Source organism: Glossina fuscipes, unplaced genomic scaffold (assembly GCF_014805625.2).
Source record: "Glossina fuscipes isolate IAEA_lab_2018 unplaced genomic scaffold, Yale_Gfus_2 121, whole genome shotgun sequence".
Classification (NCBI taxonomy): Eukaryota; Metazoa; Arthropoda; class Insecta; order Diptera; family Glossinidae; genus Glossina; species Glossina fuscipes.
The window spans coordinates 9,406,457-9,431,520 of NW_023998464.1; the positions used below are offsets into that span (position 1 = coordinate 9,406,457).

Sequence of the window (25,064 nt, forward strand, 5' to 3'; positions counted from 1 at the left end):
TAACGTTCAAACCAATATGTATTCATTCTTCTTTATTTGTTTTTTTTTTTTAACATTACTACCTTTAGAAATAGATCCTCAAGTTCTTATAGCTTCCCTAATTACCGATTCTGGTCTTTCGGAGTCATCTGAATCCGCCGTCACTTTAACATCTGATGCTTTATTGCTGCAACAACATCAAATGCAAGAGCAGCAACATCAGTTACATCAGCAAACGTCTACATTATCTTCATCATATCCTCCCTCATCTGTAGCATCTTTAATACCCGGAGTTTCCCTAACAAATGCACAACAACTTATGTCTCCTTACGGCGGTATTGGTGGTACGGGTGGTAACGGTGGCGGCGGAGGAAATCTGGGAGGTATTGTAATTGGCAGCAATAATTATGGTACAACCACTGTAATTAGTACAACAGGCAGCGCCGTTGCTCCTACGTCCATTATGGAAATGGGCCATTCAAGAAATTCCAGTAATACTAGTCAAGTAAGTTGCAAAGTGCAGTTAAATCAGAATAATTAATTTTCATTTACCGTATAAAGGCAACCTTTCAGTTGGCAGAAAAGTATTTTCAATAGCTGCGCAAAAATGGCGTTAGGTGTTTTCCTTCTATGCTGTTTTCTTAGGTCGTGTTACAAACAAGTCCTTCATAAATTTACTCTACGCTGCTTGTGGTACAGCGTAATTGACGCTTAGTTTAAGTTTGTGTGAATGCTTGTATCACTCAGAAAGACTTGAGAGATTTTAAGATATAAGATAAGATGCTACTAAAAATGGATTAGTTCAGATTATTTTTACGACCACACTTTACATTACACGCCCAATTTGACAAAAATGCCCTATACATTAAACTTACAAATATATTTGATAAATAAATGGCGAAAATTTGCCTTTGGTGAACTAATATTTTCAACCTTCTTTCATGTAAAATCTTCTAGGGGAAGTAATGCTTCAAATCATGACAGTTTAACATAACAATTAAATGAATCAACTTTGGATCATGAAGGTAAGCCCCTATAAGCGTATGGCTAGGTAGAGTTAAGAGACTATCTATCCGACTATCAAATTGGAATAACTGAGTTCAGTCGTCGATACGATAGACCATACTCTGGTCACAATTGATATGTGGTCGGAGCTTATAGTAAATGCTCAAAGGCATAACACTTACCGATGGAGTAGGCTGCGGTTACTCACTATCTTTGTCTGTCAATTTTTTTCTTATCGTTACACGTCTAGGAGAGATTCGCTAAATGATTAAAGAAAGCCCGTATATTGCAAGAAAATCTAATTGGTAGTACTTAGTTGCCCCCTGTTTCGTTTCCGTATACGACTCTCATAAGATGTATGCCTCTAAATGGAAACAGAGTGCAATTTTTGGAATTATAAAAAAATCGTTTAAGGATTGTATTTGGCACAAGGCGTGATGCAAGGTATTTGCTGTTCAACCTATCACGTTTTTATTTACTTTGCTGCAGTTTTGACTTTAAAATTCATTCAAACCTAATGAAACATCATTTCATGTAGCATAAAATTAAGAATATAAGAAAAAACAACTTCAAGACGTATTAAACGGAACATTTGAAATTTGGTTAGGTCCGTTAATAGCTTGTAAATATATATATATGTAATTGTATAGTAACGGCCTCAATATAGAATTACAGAGCCAACTTCTTGTACCATATGCCAAGATTCTTCTTCAGAAGAAAACCGTCCAGTTATTAGTTTTTTGATCTACATATGGTAATACTGGTAATCAATCAATCGGGTGGAATCTAGTTAATATAAGCATGTTGTTCCGCGAAAAATTGAACTTTCCAAGAACTCATAAAGAGTGAATTGATAGTTTTTTCATTGCATTCATTTATTTATTTATAGTTTGATCATAGCAGTATATTTGTAATACATTAAATCTTACAGATATATTTGCAAAGTCAGCCATGGTAAAGGGAATTATGTTTACTTTACTTCTTTTCTCTTCCACAGATGTCAAAAGGTTCCGGTTATAGTAGTTTTTCGCACAGTCAACATTCTCGACAAAGTTCCGAAGGTGATTCCGGCCACGCAAGGTAAGGATTATCATTTCCAAAACATATTTATTTTTATTTCATTTCTATACCAATAATTTATTTATACAATACAAAATTTTTTATAAAAATTTTTTATTTCTGTTGTATAATTTTTAAATGTGACTTTTCAATTTTTAACACATATACTTTCAAATTATAAGCGTCTTGCTTAACTTAAAAAAAAAGAGAATTTTTAGAATACAGAACTAACATATATGTTTAATATCTACACCACTTGAAAGTTAAAGGCATTTCGATACTAATGCTCTATTAAAGTTTTCATAAAAGTATCTTAAAACAGAATACTCTTTCCAATGCATTGAAATTACGTTAAACAATAAAAGCACTAACAACAACGCTACAACAATAAACTAAAGCAAAGCTCTGATATAACAAATGTTATTTAATATAACTACACTAAATACTCTTGGTAAGACCATAACTTTTACTTAAGTTTTTCTCGCTTTGATGGAAAGTAATAATGTTTATAGGAAAAATTAAATATTTTCTTCTTTTTCAAGTTAAAAAGTTGTTTTCAAGTAATTATATATCAAAAGATTTCAATTTCCAATCTTTAAACTTTTTCTTTGAAAAAATTTTAAAATGATTGTAAACATATGGAATAAATTTGCTTATTTTCTTTCCTATTACTTTCATTCTCCTTTTCTTTTCTTGCGAATATGTATCATTATACACATGTATGTGTGTGTACATATATATATTGAAAATTTTTCTATAATAATATTCATGGTAAAGTTTAAGGTCGTTACATACAGCAAAATTCAATGTTATGAAACGGGTAAAAATAGCGAATAAAAAATTTATGTACACATCGCAGCGAATTTTGGATACCTAACACTTAAAATATGGAATTAGCAGGGTACGACGACAGCCGTTCTTGTATTAATTTTTTAGCAGCCTGTTTAATACGAATAAATTTCTACTCAACTTCAATTGTTACAATAAATTAAGAGTCAGAGTGCGTGCTTCTAAATTATGTAGTGACAAAACAAGGAAGAAACGTGTACTCGACTTAATCCATACTTTTAATACGCTTAACTGGCTTATTTAAAACGCTTAATTATTAAATGAACCTTGTTCTCGGTACATATCACACATTTCATGTCTCGTAGTCCTTTTCACTTAGGAGCGGTTTTTCATTTTCTTTATTATATACAAAAAGAGCCGTGGGAAGGTTTGCTACGTTTTGAAATAAACATCAAAACTTTTTAGAAAAGAAATTTAAGGACCAACTTAAACCTATAGACTAAAAGTTTTAAAATTTTAAGAACGTATATTATCAGTATTTTTTTTATTTTTTTTTTCAATGATTTAAATAATTTTGTAAAAAGAAAGATTTAATAGCGAAATTTAAACTCAAGCTTAACATTGTTCCAAGCAAAAATTTTAGGTTCATAATCGTGGTTTCAATGAACGAACAATAGAAAGACAGACAGACATTGCTCTATTTTGATTTCACTGATAACTCTATTTATTTGAAGCGTATTTAAAACTTTTGAGGACTCGTGAATGCCTTCTAAAATTTGGTTTTCCTGTTTTCGCTTTGGATATAAAAATGCGTAGAGTTTTTTGACGCCAAAGTTCTTAATCTTTAGAACAATTTCGTTCTTTTCGTAAAAATGCAACTCACACCCTACCACTGAATATATTTTGGCGTTGATTCAATTTTCATAAACGAATATATACAATAACATATGTACAGGAGAATATCTACGTCTGTTCATTAAAATTTATTTCGTTGATATCGTTAAGTTGCGAAATGTTCCATTTGTATATCATAATCTGGCACCTTTTAAATGAAATTCTCTCCGTTATTCTGCAAATGTTGACAAGTATATATTGTTATTAGGAAGACTGTAGCAAAAATTAGACTTTGCAAGAACAGCGTCCTCCTGTCATAATATTTAAAAGTTTTAAAATTATAATGTAATTGATAACTTTTAGAAATTGTATACATTTTTATATACAAAGAGATCTTTTTAAAGCAGAATATAACCAAATATGGCAAAATTTTTTTGAATAATAACGTATTTTACCCAACAGCCAAGAGAAGAAGAGACTGAAATGTTGTTTGGCGCGCAATGCCCGCCGTTAAATCTTTTACATCGTCTGATCTAAAGCAATTCTTTTTCCATTTTCGTCACAGAATAGCATTTGATGAGGACGATTAAGGGCCATGAGAGGGCGCTAAAACGTGAACCAACGGTTAAAATTTAGTTCAGTTAATTTCTGGTTTGTCAAAGAACTGACTACTCTTTACTTATTTTCGTCTGAAAATACGCAAAATGTAATTTTGTTGTGCCATATAAACGCTTTTGTTGTTGTTTGAAAATTTTTATTTTGTTGTTGTTTGAAAATTCTTATAAAAAATGAATTTACCTGGTCATAGGAGTAGTAGAAATTTTCATCATAAAAAAACGAAAGTTAGATCAGATCACTCGATGGAGGCTTATTTCTACGTGAGATTATCCAAAATTTCATTCCATTCCGTTCCCATTTCCCATATTCAATCGAATTTTGTCGAGAAAAGTGGCAGTTTTTTTTGCCTTTTTGAAGCGGCGGGTCATACGCGGTATTGTCATAAAAACGATTAAATCCAATTCAGAATAAACAAAACCCCTAAGGGAACCGCGAACAGAAGGCCGGACTCACATACATAAACCCGTTTAGAAAATAGTGCTCAGTCGTTTGGTATAATAAAAGACATCTTTTAGATCCTTCTGAGTATTGTATTCATCCTTATACACAAGTACGTGATGTAAGGCATTAACGATGATTCTCCTAAACAAACGACAAATTTGCAACAATACAATACAACAACATCCAATATAAGATAAATACCATTATGCGAAGTTAATAAATTTAACGAGGCCACGTGTTTGAATTCAAGCATCATTATAACCGTTTTTCCTTTTCAACCTCCCAAAGCGTCTGATTTTTTTGTAATATGGTTCACATGATTGGTAAGAGGGGTTGGTATAAAAGAGGCGTAACTGTACTTTAAATAGTTTTCCAGGTTCGAAATGGAGGTATCAGTTAACATAAATAACGTAAATAATATTTTCGCCACAGAATTCCAAACTACTCGAGAATACATTAATAATTAGGATGTTCGCCTTGCACTGTCTAAGTTCTGAAAAATTTAGTCTTGATAACACATTCCGCGGTAATTAATAAGTGAACGCTAACTCTGTCGGGATTCATGCAGCTTAAGTTATCCCTGCGATATAAAAATTCCATACGATACACCGTTATTTTTGCCATAGTATTTTGGAGGACATTATCTGTGATCATGGAATATTTTTCATTTAGGATTACAAAGGGTTAGGCTTTATGCATAGTGTCTGATGTACAAACCCGGAAGCCAGAATGGTGCAAACCAAATGGCTTTCCTAATTTTGCAAATGCGATGAGTTCGAATGAGATTTTCCTTGTATCTTATCACAATAATATCTTAGTGCAACGAAGGATATCTACTAGCTCAAGGAAACGAGATTTGTTTACTCCCAGCCGTGGACGAGAAAAGCCTATTACCAATCTAAAAGACGATGTCGGTAATTACAATTTAAGTTTGTGTGAAAATAAAATAAACTAATAATAATAATGAACAAAGATAATGTTTCAGAAACTTCAATGTAATAAAATAGGGACATTTTGTGAGCATCGAGACCATCAGGGTAAAAGCAACAAATCAAAATCTTTCGTACATAATAGATATTTTCGTGGTTTCAAATCTTGATGTAAAGGGCAAGAAGACATTCCCTTACATCATTGTCGTCGTGGTCCCCCATATACTTAAACATTTAGTGTTCTTGAAATTGGCCGCTCTTAGTTCCGTTTTTTCAAAACGTTTCCGCTTCGTCATAATCGACCTTTTCGATAATGTGAACGTCATTTTTGAGAAGATTGAGCTTAATTTCTTTTAAGAGATAGGAATGGAAGCATAGTCACATTTTCTACATTTTCTTTTTGATTAAAAATTAATTTTAAAATTTGCCTTATTTTAATTAATAAAAAAAACTTGATATTCTATTACTACTAATAATATAACATAATACGGCTCATTTAATATGTTTAAGCTATCAAATGACTATTTCTTTTTTATTTTAATTTTATTTTATATTTTTCCTCTTACTTTTAATTTAACGTTCACGATGTTGATAAAAAACGACTCCTTAAAATTTTTGTAAAATATTGGTTTACGGTTTTCAAAATTGGCTTAAAATTGCAATGACAAAAATCACCGTGCCTACAGATTCCGTAAATCCGTTTCTCTTCTGAATAGACTTAACCAGAAAGCTATGAATGCTATGAAATTACATATACCCGCTTTAAAACATAATAATGCTCCTACATCACAGTCATCGCAACAACAACAAAAGCTACAGGTATCGAAAGTGATAAATGAATGCGAAAGCGAAGAATTGCTTTTTCAGACACCAAATTCTTCAATACGTGATGATAGTTCCGCTCTAGAAGAGTTTCGTACACCCCTCAATGAAATACCGTCATCGGACTCTTCCTTAACAGCCCCTTGCCCGTACAGTATGACTTTTTTAAACACACCATCACCTACTTATCGCAGTATAAATGGTAGCAGCCGTTCCGAATCAAGAGACTCACAATTGTATGAAAGTGAATCTGATTCGGGCTTAGATGAAAACTTTCACACACCACGCGTTGTCAAAATTAAATCGATGGAAAATGTGTCATTGCTGAAAATGGAATTTCATAAAGCTTCGCAGGAATTGGACCGGGATTCACCAAGACGTTTGAAATTGTTAGCAGATCGAGAACGTCTGCATTTACCGAAAATGAAATCTTTAAATAATTTGAGTTTAGAGAATTATATTGAAAAGGAATTGCGTGAGGAGTTCCAGCGTATCAAAGACGAAAGTAATGAGGATAGAAAAAGTAACGCATTAGTACAAGAAAGAAAGAATTCCACTTCATCCGCATCGTCGGGTAAACTTTACGTAAAAAGTGCTAAAGTAGGTAACGCAAAATTTATAGGTAACGACGATAGCCCTTTGCCGCTGACATTAAAAAAACCAACGACCCAAATTCTGGAAAATTTTCATTATCCCATTCAAAAAATGCGTTCATTGGGTACAATACCAGATGTGGTGGGAGAACATATAGCGCCGGACCCGTTTCTAACACCCACATCTATAAGAAAACCTCAATTTCCTTGTGGTACTCAATCAGCAGAAAAGACGAATTCACCTTCTTATCCTGCATGTCATTTTGCCTTTAACACTGTAGACGCCAACAATTTGCAACATTACTCCCACAATTCCTTGAACAAATTATACTGCCAAGACCGTTTGGGTAAATTAATGCTTTCCACGGAAAATAACCTTCTCTCCATGTCACGCACACCTTTCGAGAGGGCCTATCGTCGCAATCTAATGAAGAGTTCAACACCGCTAAGGCAAACTTTGGGATTTGTGCAGTATGGCGAACCATTTTATACTTTAAGAACCGAGGATGCAGCAGTCGTCTCTCACATAAGGCCGCAATCCATCAGTGCTACTTACGATTTAATGAGGTTCGTAAAGCTCTCTCAGTATTCACATTAAATCTCTCATCTCAGCAGTTTTGTGTTTTTGTAACGTTAAATTTTACTCTGTAATGTTTTCAAAAGAAAGCTACTCACCACTTAAAATAATAAGCATTAAAAAACGTTCTGCAAAATTAAAATTGTAGTTTAAACAGAAGATTAACATTAACTCTAAATCGCGCGTTAGTTTCTAAACAACGTAATCAAAATTAAATTACAGCTATTAAGTATATCTTTACAAAAAATTTCTAATAGCATCATCTATGGAAAAATATGGTTTTTTTATCATTTAGGTTTCTTAACCGTTTGAGTCTCAAGCGACGCGATCGCGCTGTTCAGATTTTATGTCGAGAAAATACAGACGGTATTGAAAAAACATCCCAAGCAGCGCGATCGGGCTACTTTTTAAATACCGTCTGGGTTTTCCCGACATAAAATCTAAACAGTGCGATCGCGCAGCTTGGGATTCTTCGACAGTGTTTTGTCAATACCGTCTTGGACTCAAACGGTTAAATTCTATCTCTTATCCTTCATAACCTCAAGTTTTTGGACATATTTCAAACGTAACCATAAATGCATTGTCTTTTATTTTGGGTTTCGATTTAGTTAACAGTCACAAGGCTTTCTCTAGCTCTTTGCACTTTTTATCATCGCTAGTTAATAACTATAGTCGTAAAATTGGTTTGTTAAATACTCTTATTTCTTACCGTTTTGCTTCTGTTAAAAATGTTACAATATAAAATTTAATTAATAATGCTTTGGCTTCCGGACGAAACTGGTTTAAAATCTTGCTTTTAAAAAGCAAGGTTATAAGTTCTGTTTCTAAACGTTTTCTTTCTTCTATTTGCTAAGTTTTTATATTTTTACAAAAATGTTTTTAAAATGCTTAGATTTAAACTAACGTATTAAGATTTATATTTCAGTTTTGGTTTAGCTTAAATTTATATAAGTAGTTTAATTAAGATTTTTTAGCTTCACGAAGTTTATTAAAATGTTGTATTTAGGTATACTAGAAAAAATTAGATAACATGTCGAACGCAAAAAATCTTGACTAGCAACTCAATCGTCGTAGGTTCAAATCTCAAGTGCGGTAGAGTTTTCAATAAAGCCGAGAGCCTTAGTTGCCAGTGCTTTAACACTTTCATCTTAGATTTTATTTCTCTTGCTAAATTAATAATAATAGTAATAGATAACATGCAGGCAAAATAACTAAAACTTGCTAAATTAATAATAATAATAGATAACATGCAGACAAAACAACATAAACGTATAAATTCAGATATTCATATATTAGAAGAAAAGGAGGCAAAATATAATATTCGGGTTTTAAACACTCATAGCAACGGAAGACTAACAGGGAGACATTGTCGCCATATAAAGATTCATTTTTCTCAAGAAAAGGCCAACGTCGTCCAAATTTAGCAGAGTCACTTCTTATACCGCACAACTATGGCTTGTGGGTTTTTGTCAAGTTTCATTTAAATATCTCGAAGGTTATATGTTGAATACAAAAATGAATGGACAGACATGGGGATAGAAGAGCTTCAACCGATTGAGAAAATGATTCTAGATTGATAAGTACAATAAAAGGTGGATTTATCATAAGTCATTACGTACATTACGTACATCTTCTATGTGTCACAAATGGTACGTTTTTTTGTACGCACACTCACTACGAGCAATAGCAATAAGTGATTATGTATCGCATAATTAAAGGAAGTTTAAAAGGTTTATTATAAAGTCTTTCGATATAATAAAATTTATTTATTTTCATATTACTAAGGATTGGAAAGTGCTCGGTACCCAAGTTGCTTTTTATTAACTCGCTTATTGCTACTTTGCTTGTCGGAACTCTCTTCCGGGATATCCAATATTGTGGTTCCAAAAACAACTTAGCGCACCCACAATCCCAATTGACTGTTACGAGCTATCTTCTTTTATTGAAAAAAGGTGATGCCCGTCCCGGCAAGAACAACTACAAGCATATATATGGTCAAAAATCAATTAAGTGAACTGCCATTTCATATCATATATTATTTACTTATTATTGTATCCACTTTTAGAGCTTACGAGAAAAGTAAGTCAGACTTAACACTTAAATCGACACGATCGTGTCCAAATTTTCACACAACGTATCTTGTTGTAAAATGATTGCAAAGTTATTCAGCAAAGGGCAGGTATAGCGCAATAGTGTCCACTTGCTTTCGTCTAGTCGGTTTTTAGTTACCACCTAAGCCGTTTCAAGCTTTTTAACAGATTGTCATCTAGACCATTCCGATTGTAAATAATCGGCAGTCGAGATATGATTATTGTAACCGAAAGAAAGTTTCGAGGGGAACTTTAAAAAGTTTGCAAATATTGTTAAATAAAACAAAAGTGGAACAATTAAGAAAGTTATATTCGGCGGGGGACGAATCTTGCATATCCACCGTTAGGCTTTTCGCATTCTACTGTCCAAGTTTTTTTGTTTGATGTCCAAATCTCTGGTATTATTAAGAAAAAAGTAATCGCGGCGACAAATTTCATTGTAGGTTTAACCCATTTTTATGCAAATAATGTATCTTCATTTGACGAGTGTACAAAATAGTTTTAAACATTCTGTCTTGTTTGTCTTACTATAAATAAGCATAAAACCTCAAACAAGTGAAAAAATAAAGTTCAATTTCTCGTAACTTTGTATAGGCATAGCTGATCGTTACCATTTTTTGACGTAAAAAGTGGAATGTTTCATAAAGTAAATATGGGAAATTTCAGCCCTCTAACTTGAACAACTTTCCAGTAACGAGCAAAAATCCAAATATTTTTGTTAAAAAAATTGGAGTTGCTTTCAGCTTATGCTTTGACGAATTTGGTCGATTTTCAATACCAACCTGCGCACAGAAACTTCTAATGTTTATACCAAATTTGAAGTCGATTTCTTCACATTTGGGGCCAGGAGAATATCAACAATTCACATCACACAGACGGACAGAGTAAATCATGTCAGAATTTCATGCTGAGCAAGAATATATATAGTTTCTAGGGACTCTGCAGCTTCCTTATAAGAGCTACATACACTATAGGAAAAAACAAAATCTGACAGTGGTGGGTATAAAAATACTAAAATATCATAAAATAACCCTAAAAAAGGAAGAAAAAAGAAAGAAAATTGGTGTCAAAAAAATGCTGTGCATATGCCATAGACAGTGACAAAATATTGGATCTCCTTTTAATGTGGAGAAGCCAATGTATAGTTTAACGAAATTACGCATACTAAGGTATTTCGATTTAAGAGCGAACCCTAAACAAAATTGGATCGGATCGCATCATTTTTACAACCACAATATAAGCAGCATTTTGCAGAAATTGTTATAAAAAAAATTTGTAATCTCTCGAAAAACATCATTGGGTAATGGTATTTCGCTATTTAAATGGATGTGAAAAATTTGATTTGACTTAATAACCGTTCTTACGAAGAGCAAACGTTTATATTCAACACTTTATCACGAAAGTCCTATCTAGTTATAAAAATTAAACCTACCAACTTTGCACCCTATAGGTCCATCTTTCGAATCCCATTCCATAAGTAGTCTCATGAGAATTAACCATTTACATAGCAACATAGTGTAACTATTAGCGCTTTTTGGCAACAATAGGTGAAGAATAGTAACATGTAAATTTGCAGTGCGTCTGTTCAAGTCCCTTTCACAGAAAAACTCGTCGCATAATAGTCATACGCCTCATGGAGACAAGACATAGTTTATGGTAAAGAATTATATTAGGCGAAGCAGTAGGAGATAAAGGGGTCTGCCTAATCTGCTATGCTGTTATGCTTTTTTTAAAGTTTCAGTTCGTTGAAGTTAAGACGTTCCTCAAATTTATTTGAATTTTACTTATCAGTTTTGCCAAGTCGAAAATATCGGTAATAAAGAAATGCATATGACCAGCTACATTTATTCAGAACTTTAGAGCAATCAGCAAAGTACACCCATACACCTATGCATATGAGGTTGATGAGAAATATAAAATTTCAATTTTTATTTAAAAGCTATTTTTTGAACTTGAATATTAATCGCATTCTCTTGAAAATGATCTTCTCTTCACATTACATGCTTTGTTTAACGGTATATGTATATGTCAGTTATTTATTTAATATTTCAGTCGACATTATAAGAAATGTAATATTTCAGTTTCTAGTCGTGAGATTTAAAATCCACAAACGTCGACAATCCCCTTCGGATTTGTTGAGAATAAACAGGCAAATGACGTATTTTTAATGCTTCCCACCACAAACGAAAGTAGATATACAAGCATAGTAAATAATTTTTGTGATCGTTCTTGATCGTTCAGGATCATGTGGGATATTAGGTGGAGGTATTTTTTTTTTTCATAAAGCTCTAGACTAATGTCTTCTAGGAACTCGAAGCTACACTTCGTTGCTTACGTTGTGCGCAAGTATAAAGCCGTGGCTCACATATGCTTTTTTTTTAACCAACGCCTGTCACGGATTGTAAACCGTAGGTTTTCTGAGCGTGATTGCGGAGGAATCAATTATTTGTGGCAATTTGTACGACGGTGAGTATTCGAAAGACACATGAAGACACAGACAGACCTAAGTAGACTCTAAATTGTTCGTTAATCAACAATATATAAATTTTATGGGATATTTAATGTGTATTTCTTTATATTTCAAACGGAATAATTAATTTACTACATGCCACTGTTCTTCGAAGAAAAGAAGGAAATATATAGAAAAAGTCTTTACATCAAAAAAGTGAATTTTTTTATTTTTGGCTTTGAAACTTTCTCAAAATCATATGAAATACACTTGAATAGTATTACTATCCACCACATACCACTTTTACTGCATTTAACGCTTTCCTAACTAAAGAAAATTTAATTTTGTTCATTTATTTATTTATTTTCTACAACTTTTTCAAATGTTATTCCGTTTTTTAAAATAATTTGTGCATAATTTATTTTGTTATAAAACTTTGATGGGTTCATCACAATGCTTTATCTATATTTATTTTCGATCTTTACATGCTCCTTCATTTCGATGTAAAAAAAAAATGTAATGAAAATTGAAAAAAAAAAGCAATCGCAACTTTAGCGGAGTCTCTCGGCGTTTATTGGATGGCGGTAGTAGTGCTATCTGCGGTGGCGTTAGTCGTCAATTATCTGCAACTGGTGCCTCCTCCTCAACCAGCCATAATACCAACACCACTAATCCCTTGTTTAACTCTAGTTCTCCTTACGGCACTATGAATAGCAACAAATCGTCTCATTCCACAACATCATCAAATGCCAGCAGCAGTGCTAGCAGTAATAATGTTGTAACATGTCAATGCACTTCTATGGGTTCTGATACGGTCGACGATGTTGCTGGTGGAAACTATCATCATCAACAACAAATACAACAGCAACTGCAACAAAATTCACAAAACTCGGCAGCTTCACCGGCTGACGGCAGCCGCGATAGCGCTATTTGTGGTAATGAAAGTTTTACCCTCTCACATAACAACAACGGCGGCGGGAGCACTCCACGTATAGGTGAAGTTGCTTTAGCGGCCAGTCCTACCGACGCCTGTAGTATACGCTCAAATCCTTCGTCTGGCTCATTGATGGTTGCCGCCGATGCAGCTGGCTTAAGCGCGGCAGGCCACAGCGTTGGCTCTAATGCCACCAGTGTTGGTGGTAGCACACTTTCGCCAATCTCCTCCGGCTCTCATCTGATTCGACGACCCAGCATAACTATGTGCGTTTTATTGCATACCACTAAATAGACTAGTTTTAATATTCAGCTCTTCTTATGTGTTGGCTTAATTAGTAAATTAAAGAAATATTTTTTTAATACTCTTTGTTGTTCCCCCTTCTTCCAGAACATTTGTAGTTAATATTAAGTTTTAGCATGATTTTCATAAAGTTTTTTTTTTAGCTGCTTTTTAATATTAATAGCATTTGTTAAGTTCTTAAAAAGTATAGTAAAAATGACATTTTTTTTATAAATATTAACGTTTTAGTTGACTAGAACCTATTTTTACGAACTATTTTTACATTCTTTTGCAGAAATATTAATTTTTTAAAATATTTTATATCGAATCCGAAATACTTTTAAAATTATATTAATACTTTTATTATATATTTTCCATAAAATATTTAAATATTATAACATTGTCTGTTATAATAGCAGAGGTTGTTAAATAGTTAAAAATTGCTTTAGCCATTTTTTCATATTTAATGAAAACTTTAATTGATTTTAGTTGTGAACACATAGCTACACATTTTAGCATAGGAATAGTCTTGAGAATTAATTGATCATATGCTCATCATTAAATCCCGTAATTTTATTGCTAAAGAGATCAAAGAAATCTAGACCTGCTTTCAGAAATTATAATGAGGGCTTATGCATAAGTTGTCGGATTGCGAAGATCAATCTAAATTATCTTGCTTTAAACAGTTAACTATGAGATATCTTTCTGAAATTATAATAGCATGCCGTAGATGAACGATTGTGAAAACCGTTCTGTTCAATGTTTTCACCTCGCAAAGCAAACGGTTTTATTAAAAATATTACATTGGATGAACGATTAACAAGAAGTCCTTATAAAACAGTCTCAAAATATTAATTCTTCAAAAAAATTTAATGCCAACTCTTTGCTCAACAAAATCAGAGATGATAAAATTTGCACGTTTCCAGGAACTCGTGTAGGTCTGCAACGGTTGAAACATGAATTCCTACACAGACGTTAAACACAATGCTTCATAAATGTGTAATTAAAAATTCATGGAATTTTTGATCGCAGTAGTACAACGTTTTGTAGGATAATTTTTCAAAATAATAATTTACATAAATTAGAAAAAGGAAAAAATTAATTAATACGCGAGTTTTTACATATTCAAGTATAGGACGTATATCAAAAAAGAATTTCATACCTTCTAAGAACAAAATGAAAGCGTACACAAGCTTTAAATTACAATTTTGCATCTAAATTAAACAAGAATTTTCCAGAAATATCATTCCAAAACTAGCGAGCCTTCGGTGCTCTTATTCTAAAAAATGATTTAAAAAAATGGCGTCGATTTGAATTTGTAATGTGCTTCTATGGCCTTGTTTGGAGAGTTGACTTTTTTAGTTGGTTAAGTCTAAATGACATTACAGTCGATTTATTTATTTTACCCGTTTATGCATGAAATTCAACTAAAGAAATTACAGTCGAATTCAGTGAATCTTAATAGAAAATCTTGTACTAATTGTTTTTAAACTAGTATACAATAAAAGGAAAGAAAAAAAGGAATAAAAATAATAACAAAGTAAATTAAAAGTATATTAAAAAGTTAAAAATAATAATTCATGTATAAATATATAAAAAGCGAGAAAAAAAAAAAAAAGCCGGCAAGTACACAGCTAGCACAGAAGCACACCCGCAACAGGAAAAGATTCAGGTTGCAAGTGAACCCCTAAACCATTGCAAACATGCATAAGTTTAGCAACTAACACGTTAACAACACAATATTATCTTAAAAAATGAGATATTAAGAATGAAATGTTAGTTTAAGTACGACATAAGTAAATCGCACTTATTAGACAAAGTTGCTTTAATAGACTTTAAAGAGTCCAGTAATGAGAATAAGTGGTAGACGTCATTTAGGTTCTTGCAAACAACTCTGAGCGGATTAAACAGCTCATAATTATATTTACACTGATTAAGCTTAATCAAAATAAACTGCCTAGAGAAGCGGTTGGGGACATTAAAGCTTATTTCACCAAGTAATGAAGGCGAGTCAATAGCACCATTTATTACTTTGATTACAAAGGAAACGCTAAGAACACAGCTACGTTTCTTAAATGACGGTAAGGACGGCAGAAGCAACCTATTTTCATAGCGAGGAAGAGAGGCAATCGGATCCCAACCCAAATTTCTAAGAGCAAACAGCACGAATTGCTTTTGAACAGATTCAATTGAATCTACATAGCAGCTATATGAAGGAGACCACACAACAGAGGCATACGCGAGTATGAGTCTAACCAAACGCATGTATAGCCTTTTCGTAATGCAGGGATCATCAAGCTCTTTGGACCACCTTTTTATAAAACCAAGCGCGGACCTAGCTTTGCTTAACGAGAGCTCAATATGCAAGTTAAAACGTAACCTATGGTCAAATAAAACGCTTAAATCTGTGAACGAACCGACGTCCTCTAACTTGCGCGAATCAATGAAATACTGAGTAATGAATGACTTTCTTCTTGAGAAAGAAAGCTTCTTACATTTATTTAGATTTAGTTTGAGAAGATTCAAAGAGCACCGTGCAACAAAATTATCCAAGCCTCCTTGAAGCTGATGTGATTGCGATTCAACAGAGAGGGAAGAAAACAGTTTCATATCGTCAGTGTACATTAAGATCTGGCTGGAATTAACCACCGATGGAAGATCGTTAATTTATAAACTAAATAAAATGGGACCTAAGTGACTTCCTTGAGGTTCGCCAGACATAACGGGGAATTCATCCGAGGTGATGAAGTTAAACAAAACCCTGAAGGATTTATTGTGCAGATAAGAGCTTATCCATTTCACTAAATAGAAAAGGAACCCAGAGGCTTGGAGTTTAAAGATAAGTAAGTTATGATTAACCAAATCAAATGCTTTGCTTAAATCAGTATCGGTGCGAGAGCCATGCTAGTGTGGAGAAATATACGAATTAATGGCAAAGGCCGAAAACTGGGTCGAAATTCGCTCGAACAGCTTAGCCAAGATGCTAAACTTGGCTATGCGCCTGTAATTCTCAACGAGTTGTCTACTTCCGCTTTTGTGAATAGGAATAATTAAAGCGCTCTTCCAACGCAAAGCGAAAACACCTACACTCAAGGGCTGGTTAAAAATCTTTGAGGTAACGCCACATAACTCGACAACGCAAGATTTAAGTACACATGATGGAATTCCATCAGGTCCAGGCTCACAACTATATTTCAGAGAACTCAACCCTTTAAAAACGTCATCTTCCGAAATAACCAAGTTAGGAATTGAAACCGAGTTAGTTATAGGATATGGGTAGTTTGCTGATAAATCGAAATTAGCAATCGAAAACTTTCGTCGGAAATATTCAGCAAACAGATTTGAGATTTCGAAATCATCCGAGGAATCAGAGCCATTAAAAGAAACATGAGAGGGATATGTGGAAATTTTTCTTTTAGAGTTAACAAATTTGAAAAAGCATTTAGGATTAGCAAACAGAGAGAATTTAATGAACTGAAGGTATCTGCAATAATATCGGTGGTTGAGGGAGTTAAACCTATGTCTTGCCACGGAGTAAGCGCAATAGTCAAGAGCAAATCCACTTTTCGAAAATTTTTTGAAAGGCACCTGCTTCGAGGACGATTCTTGAGCGCTTTATCTTTAGTCCCTTTTTTAAACAATTTTTTTTAATTAAAGCTACCGAAATTTTTTAAAACCATACTTGTCAAAAACTTTGCGTAGTTAATTCTGTTCGAAGAAAACATGATTTTTTTGTTACCTCTACTCCCGCACAAGTCAAATTTTCACAAATTGAAAGCCCCATTTAAAATTCTGCGACCTGGATTTAAGCTCATCGTTTGATGAGCATTTGCTACAGGAAACTTATTTGTTGATAGAGCGATTGGACTATAGCTCTCAAGCGTACATTATAAACCTGGAGCCACGCTTCAAAAGTATTGTATTTCAAATGCATCCGAATATGCAGAAACTGCAGTGCATCTACAATGCTATCAATGATATCGCCGTCAAAATCAATTACTTGCGCTACGATAGGATATTCACCCATTCATAGTCGCATTAAATTAGCGAGAGTATGTGCATCGGCTAGTTTCTTACGTTAAGCTCTGCTAAACGGAATACCGGATCAAGATTCTGGCCGCTGGCGAATGACTATCGTTATCTATCGTCTCGTTCGAATTTATTTAGAACTTTTTTCATTGTTAAGAAGATTTAGAAATTCATACTGGGTTGTGACTTTAAAGCAGAATTAAAATTTTTATCCTTTGCCTAATATTAAGTAACATTTACATGTCCATACATTTTTGGTTATGGTGTGTGATTATGATTTTTGAAAAGTGAATTAATTATTTTAGCATTTTGTTGTTGTTGTATTCATATATTTCTTCTTATGTTCTTCTAAAGTCACTTATGTAATGCATTATATGGTTGCATCGAAAACATTTTTCATTTTCATATTAAAACACTAAAGTAGTTTTTAACGTTTATTCTCACATATTCATTAATATCTGCAATATCTGCATTATAAAGGCACGGTTTTTTACCATCAAAAAATATTTAGTGTTTGCGCTACAGTTTAATAAAAATGTATTTAAAAATTTTTTATTTGTGGTTTTCTATTTCTTTCTTTTCCAAAAAAAAAATAATAATAATAATAATTACAATAAATAAATAATTAAATAACAATAAAAAAAAATGGAAAACAATTTTCAATCACCGTTTGAAATGTATTACTGGACCTTACTGTGTGATACCTTTGGCTTAGGAATCCCAGTTCTGGTTCTTTAGTTATAAGTGAAACTGGTTCATTGGATCGTATGAAAACCACCGCCGAAAAACGTAAAAAGGGACCACTCGATGATGGTCCGCGCGTTTCAGATCGTGTAGAGGAGACACGAGTAAATCCTAAATCTCTAATAGATGAGATTTTAAAAGATGACGACTTAGATCAATTAGAAGAATCGACAGAAAGTAAGTGAAGTACAATTTGGCTATTTATGAGAAAATATTACAAAGTGCACTTTTTTGTTTTAACTCTTTCAGCTTCGGGTCTGCAATTGTATATAGCACGTGATGGTACTGCTGCGCTGGGTAATCATGAGGTCAAATCTCGAGTTTCTGCCGGTGCCTTTAAACAGGTTGTTATGGAAAACCCAAGATAGTAGCATTAAAATTTATTTTCCTTACACTTCTTGCTTTATTATGATGTTCATGTGTGGTGATAATATTATTGGAAACTATTTTTATTTTTTTAATATTTTTTTTTCATTTTTTGCCATGAACTAGAAGAAGAGTTGTTTAAAATTGACTACTATTACGATTATCATCTGTTAATTCAATATCTTATATAATGACAGGTACACACATACTCCATGTAAACAAAAAACCATAAATTGTAACTATAAGTATATAGCATTATATGCAATATATTTACAAATTCGATTAAACTATTGAATCTAAACTACACGATGATTACTGCAGAAAAATAGCTCCAATCTATATAGACATTAAGAATCTTTCAAATCGACTCCTTTTTTATCATATTTTCCTACTTATATAAGCATCAGAGGACGAGGGCTTTTGGTCGCTTTGTAAAATTTAAAAACTGAAATCGAATAAACCCTCCAATTTTCTACTTTTTTTCTCAACTTTATATCTTCCTTTCCTTCTGGCATTCATATTCTTGTGGTCGAAAATGTTGACACAAGAATGACCGACTGGAGATAAGGTTTTGAAAACATTTTCTGCAAGACTTTTTTTGACTGGTGTTATATGAATTTATAGGATAACGGATACGCCTGGGATCAGTACTTATAAGATTTGATTTAGAAAAAGTATTGCACAAAAAAATCGACGGCCGCTCGTGCGAACGTCTGAATTTACTTTTTTGAGCCTTGCATAGTTGAAAACATTTTGTAACATTTTTTCTAAACCCATCGTGTCACTTCAGAATCACGAAATCAAGAACTCGGGCTTGTGGCCGTTCGCGGAAAAGTTTACGCTCAGGCCGTCCATTTTACTCACTTCACTTTGCCATAGCCTCAGTTTCTCTCGAAATACGGAATAAGGAAGTGTTTTTGATGCGGTAATTTAAAAAATACCCCACATCTTGGCCGGCTTATAGAAGCTTACCAGACATGTGGCCCGTGCATTTTGTACCATTTGTTCTTAAGAATAATAAGCGAAAATACGATTGCATGCTTCTCCAAAATGGTGGTTATTGTCTAATGTCTATTGCCCCCTATGTCGGGAGCTGCAGTAGTTTGCGCTTTTGTTGTTACAGTCGTTACTGTTCGACTGTGTTTGGCTGAAAAAATATAAATTTATTGTCTCACCAAATACAAAAATGTAAAAAAATATGTTTTTATTCCACCAGTTTCCCCCTCCCCACTAATTTAATTCCGAGTATAATATCGAACTCATTCTGCCACTTCTTGCCATCTAGTTCTGCCTAGCTGCAAAGTAATCCCTTTCTAAGAAGCAAATAACTCTTATTACGTATAATCCTTTCTGAGGCACGTTGAGCCTTCGCACCACTTAGGACCATACTGAGAAAAACGATTGCCTATCAAATCTGGATCACCAGAAAATGCAGATGATTTCAATAAATTGAAATTTTTTCTAAAAATAAAAATCATAAACTAAAATTTTCAATTTTTATAAAAACTGACAAATAAATTGCAAAAAAAAAAAAAACAAAACCAAAATTTGGACCATTAAAAAGTCAAAATTTTAATATGGAAGTAGCATTTTAATATGATCGTAGCAAGTTTCCATAGGTCGTTTTAATGTTCTTACAATTCTTCTTGCTTCTCTTAGTTCTTCATTCGTTTTTCCCTTTCGCGTAACTGCAATTAAATTTTGATTGTTTTTTTCGATAAATTGAAGTATTTTTTTTATACAGCGTTGGCAACATTATTTATTCAAAATATTATGCGATTAGTTACCCCAATTTTAAATCTGCACATGAATTTTTTATCGAAAGAATATCTCTTCTTTTTAAAGATCAATTTCTTAGTCTCAGCCAAAAAATGAAAGCGCTGCTCAGATAGGTCATTTTTAAGATTCTCAGACCATATCAGAATTAGAATAAAGAGTATTTGGGGATTATGGCGGATTAAAGACTAAAATAAGCTTAGTTTGTAGGTAGGTAGTTGTAATGGTAGCAGTTCGTCTAACGTGTGCTTGAAAAGTTTGTGGCGGAACGGTTTCACACCGATAAATTATATAATCATATCTGCCCATACATGTTGCGACCACTTTCCTTTGATCCTCGATTTAGTTCCATCACTATCTGCAATATCTTCGGTTATCAATTTCGTTTCGTTGAGAATCTTCCAATATCCTCCACCACGTTGGTGGGAGGATCGTTGTCATCTGTCATTATTCCGGTTACAATTTAATTATTTAAGTTACGGAAGTATATCAATTTTTTGTTCCGTGGTAATATTTGCCTTCTGCATGTGAAGCTACTGTTCACGGGAAAAATGGTGTTATAATGTCTTCAATTCGCTGAGCAACTAAAAGTTTTGGTTGCGAATTCCCTGCAGATCTTCAGAAAGTTTTTGTTGTTTCAAAATCACACGTTTTTCTTTCTATGGCCTTGGAGCGCGTAGAATGTAGTTTGCAACTCTTGACATTTAAATTTTGTATGTAGTGGCTACAAGAATATGCTTAGAAATGAAATATTTTTCACAATTTTTTCCGCGAGCTAATAACTGTAGTTATCAGTAAGAACAAACGTTGAAAGTTTTATCAAAAATGTTACATCCAACTTGAGCCTTGGAACCCGCATTTTAGATTATTTTTCAAGTTGAACCTCGCTCCTACAAAAAGTTAAAAAGTTTACACATCAGGATATATTTATATAGAATGAGTACTCAACGCTCGAGGAATAATGGAACGATGCATAGGTAATAAGAGAATGATTATTACTCAATTCGCACTAAAAGACAGATAACTTATTGTTAATTTGGGGCGAATCTATGGACCAATATGTGAATTTAAAGTAGAAGTAAAAAGAAGGAATGCTTAACATTTTATACAACGTTTAGAGATCGTGAACTTCTTTCTTTCTTTTTTTAAACAAACAAACACGGATAACTCGTAGTCACTCGACTACTTACTTAACTCGATTCTTATTATAAAATGTATGCAAGGGATTTCTAACGTATTATATAATTGTACAAATTTGAAAACAAGTAGAAAATATGATAACAAAAAGAACCGATTGTCGAAAGAAAATTTTTCTGGTAAAACTATACAGAAGCTAAAAACAAAAAAAAAAAAAACCCATTGAGTTGAAATTTGTAGCTTATATCAATTATTGTATTAAATCTAAGAAAATTTAATGAAAAGAAATTTTATTGAAAAACTATATGGTTAAATAATGTACCCACTGAAAACAAAAACCTATAAAATGACGAAATCTATCTATTTATACTATATCTCTAATGTTGCTGTTTTGAGAGTTAAAAATAATTTAACGCCCACACATCCATTAAAACGTTTGAAAGAGTATACAAAGAATGATATAGACAGAGGGAAGTTTCCTTGTAGGATACAGCTTAATCCCATTTACCTAACGATATAAAACTGACTAAGTTCGCTCTCCTCTAATCGCAGTAAACAATAATTTTACGATTTTTGTATAAAATTTTATAAGAAAATGAGCCAAAATCTTTATAAAAATGGTGTGAGCATAGGGTAAAATATTCGTAAAAGATTTATTGATCACATTTCAATAGAACTTAAGAGTTTAGTCTATCGGCTACTGAAAATCTTTCTTCAAACGGTTTCGTTTTGATGGCTTGTTTTACTATCCAAAATATCTCAGAAATTGCTTAAAGACTTTTATAAATGAAAAATGTTCATAAGTACCATATTTCTTCGTAATGGTTTTCACCTGTCGGTACTTTAAAAAGTCATATTGCTCCAATTTGCTGCCAAAGAAAGCAAAAAGCTTTCTGGATAATTATTCGCTTTGTAAATGTCATGCCATTTACTTCAAATTCAATTAATTTTATGTACACCTTTTTCTATATGACTGACATCCATAGTGATCAACTTTTGATTAGATTTTTTTTATTATCGAAAAATATTTTCGAAAAGGTTTACAGTTTTTTAAAAACATCAAATAAAAGCTAATCCATCGTCAAGCAGAAAAGAAGTTTTCGCATAAATGGGCAATCTCTATCTGAAGTTAACTAATGTTAACGTGCAACACTCTATATAACGTTACGTACAGTCGAAAATAGAAACGGCATGCCTTATTATTTACTAAGATCATCATTAGTTAATGAGTTTTGAATGCATTTTAAAGGAAAATGAAAAAGGAATATTTTATTAAACGAGCGAAGGAAGTCGTTTTAGGAAAAATTTGTGATATAATATTAAGATAACAAGCTCTTCGTTAAAGGCCAAGTTGCGAAGCATCAACTTTGAAAATAGCTGTCATCTATCCTCGAGGAAGTATGCAAAAAGCAAAATCTCACAAATCATAACTTAGGTTCCTAGTTTGAAACTCGATAAAATATATACGAGACCCTTATTAAAAAATAAATGTAATTCGTCCACAAACAGTAGAAAAAGACAAAAAACTTACAAGAGATTTCGATCTAAAACTGGGTACAATTATTTTGGTAGAGCCGGTTAAATGGCCAGTCCGACCAACATTCGCGTCGGTAAACTCTCATGCATTTGTTGTTCGCCCTTACACAAAAATCGCCGTATTGCTTGTTGTTTATAACTGTTTGACTTAAGCTAGATATTGTTTCATTATTCTGCGCTACAACTAGAGTGCACACAATAAGTTCGACAGTTTGTCTTAAAATGCATTAATCACTTGGAAAAACGAGACGCGCTGGCACAGCTTTAATTGTTTCACTTGCCTCTTGATAGGTATTCTCCTCCCTATTCCTCTCAGGTTCCAGATATTTAGTTGAAAGTTTTAAAATAAAATCTTACGAATTGGTAAAAAAACTAACTTTGTTGTTAGGCGATGTAATGTCTACATTTGAATAATGTGTGACGCCAACTAACATTAGGTGGTCAGAACTTTCTGGTGAAGAGGAGTGCACAACAAAAGCGAAACTATTTTAACCGAAAGAATGCTTTCAAGAAATTTTGTTTTCTTAGCAACGAACGCTTGCCCAAAAGACAATTTTTGAGCACATCTTTTTGTACTCATTGGGCGACAAGTTTGAAATATTGGCTGACATATTTTTTCCTCCTCACATCTTACATGTGAAATATTCGCAGGCTTTTCTAATAACCATTAGAGAAGTGCATTCGTACTTCTAATCTAAAAGATTTGCAAACTTTCAAATTACATTGTTAAAACTAAAACGGTAAGTTGGTCTCGTATGACAGACTTGAAATATTGTCGAGTTTCTTTTTTAAGCCGTCAGTTCTCAGAAAACGAGGTTTTAGAAAAGTGCAAGCTTTATCACCTTAGGTAGCAACCATCCTGTCTCTTCTAATTACTCTCCACTCGTATGCATCAGCTTCAAAGTCTATATTAAATTATTTAAATTTTTTTAAATGATATGTGTCTGTTTTTAAGATTTAATGCGTAAAGTTAAAAAATAAAATTTCAAATTCAAGCAAAATTGCTTAAAATTTTAACTTACCTTTTGCAAAAATTAAGAAGAAGAAAAATATAAAAGAAATAAAAATTCAAAAAAGAAAACGTAACGAAAAAATATATGAACAAAATTATAAATAAATAAAAATAAACGGTATTTAGACTTGTATTAAAACTAGATCCTAGGCATACTAGAATTAAAGAAATAGAAACATAATAATAATCGCAACCTTTCAACTACCTGAAGCAATATTTGGTGTATGCTGCTATAGGATCTGAAGGCTGAATCAATTGTTAAAAAATTGTTAATTCAAATTCAACAATTAAAAGAAGAAATATCTTTTTATTTTATTTTTAGGCAAACAGACACTGTATTTTTATTCAAAGAAAAATGTAAAAAATTCGCGTAAAAATATCCAAACAAGAAAAACATTAGCAAAATTAAATATTTGTTAATTTGAATTATTTCTAATGCGAACGTTAAATTATTCACATATTGGCTTCTATTCGTAAACAAATAAAATAGTTTTTGTTCGATGTACAAAAGAAAAAAACAATAATAAAAACTATGACTAAACACATTGTGAAATATTTATTAAGTAAAATATAGAAATAATTATATGAAAAGCTTAGTCTGTTTATATGTATGTAACCATAGCGTATTTGTGTAAAAGAATTAAATATTGAAAAGAAAAATTTTTTCCGTATAAGAAAATAGAAATAAAAATGTGATTCGAAAAATTTGTGAAATTATATTTTCCTTGTTTTCGCGCAGTGCAACGATCACATGAAACAAAAAAAAAATTTTATGCATCAAATATTAGGTGTTTGCAAAAATTGTGATCACTTTTTCACTTGAAAAAGCCAGTTATTGTGGAAAATTGATACAATGTATATTAATCAAAATAGTTTATATCATTTTCTACAACATTTTACTATATTTTTGGCAACAAGTCGACATCATGTTAATTTGGCAGCGTTCCACCCACCGACCCATTTTCGTACTTCTTCAACTTTGCAAACCCGCGTGCCAGCCAAGCCATGCTGCACCGATCTGAACAAGTGGTAATCAAGAGGCGCAATTTCTGGTTTTCTGATT

General features: G+C 32.7%; 1 protein-coding gene across 9 annotated transcripts in view; it reads left to right on the forward strand.

The window, feature by feature from the left end:
* LOC119640584 (protein FAM102A) overlaps positions 1–20,041 on the forward strand; it is a 105,426-nt gene extending 85,385 nt beyond the window's left edge. For 5 of the 9 annotated variants that reach the window (XM_038038725.1, XM_038038722.1, XM_038038726.1 and 2 more), the window contains 6 exons: positions 69–484; positions 1,982–2,064; positions 6,341–7,636; positions 12,726–13,385; positions 18,146–18,351; positions 18,424–20,041. In XM_038038725.1, the coding sequence (XP_037894653.1) occupies positions 69–484; positions 1,982–2,064; positions 6,341–7,636; positions 12,726–13,385; positions 18,146–18,351; positions 18,424–18,542 (2,780 nt within the window). In that variant the 3' untranslated portion in view covers positions 18,543–20,041. The remainder of the gene's footprint in view (positions 1–68; positions 485–1,981; positions 2,065–6,340; positions 7,637–12,725; positions 13,386–18,145; positions 18,352–18,423) is intronic. The other 4 variants (XM_038038729.1, XM_038038730.1, XM_038038731.1 and 1 more) reach the window with 4 other exon arrangements.
* Positions 20,042–25,064: the final 5,023 nt, after the last annotated feature.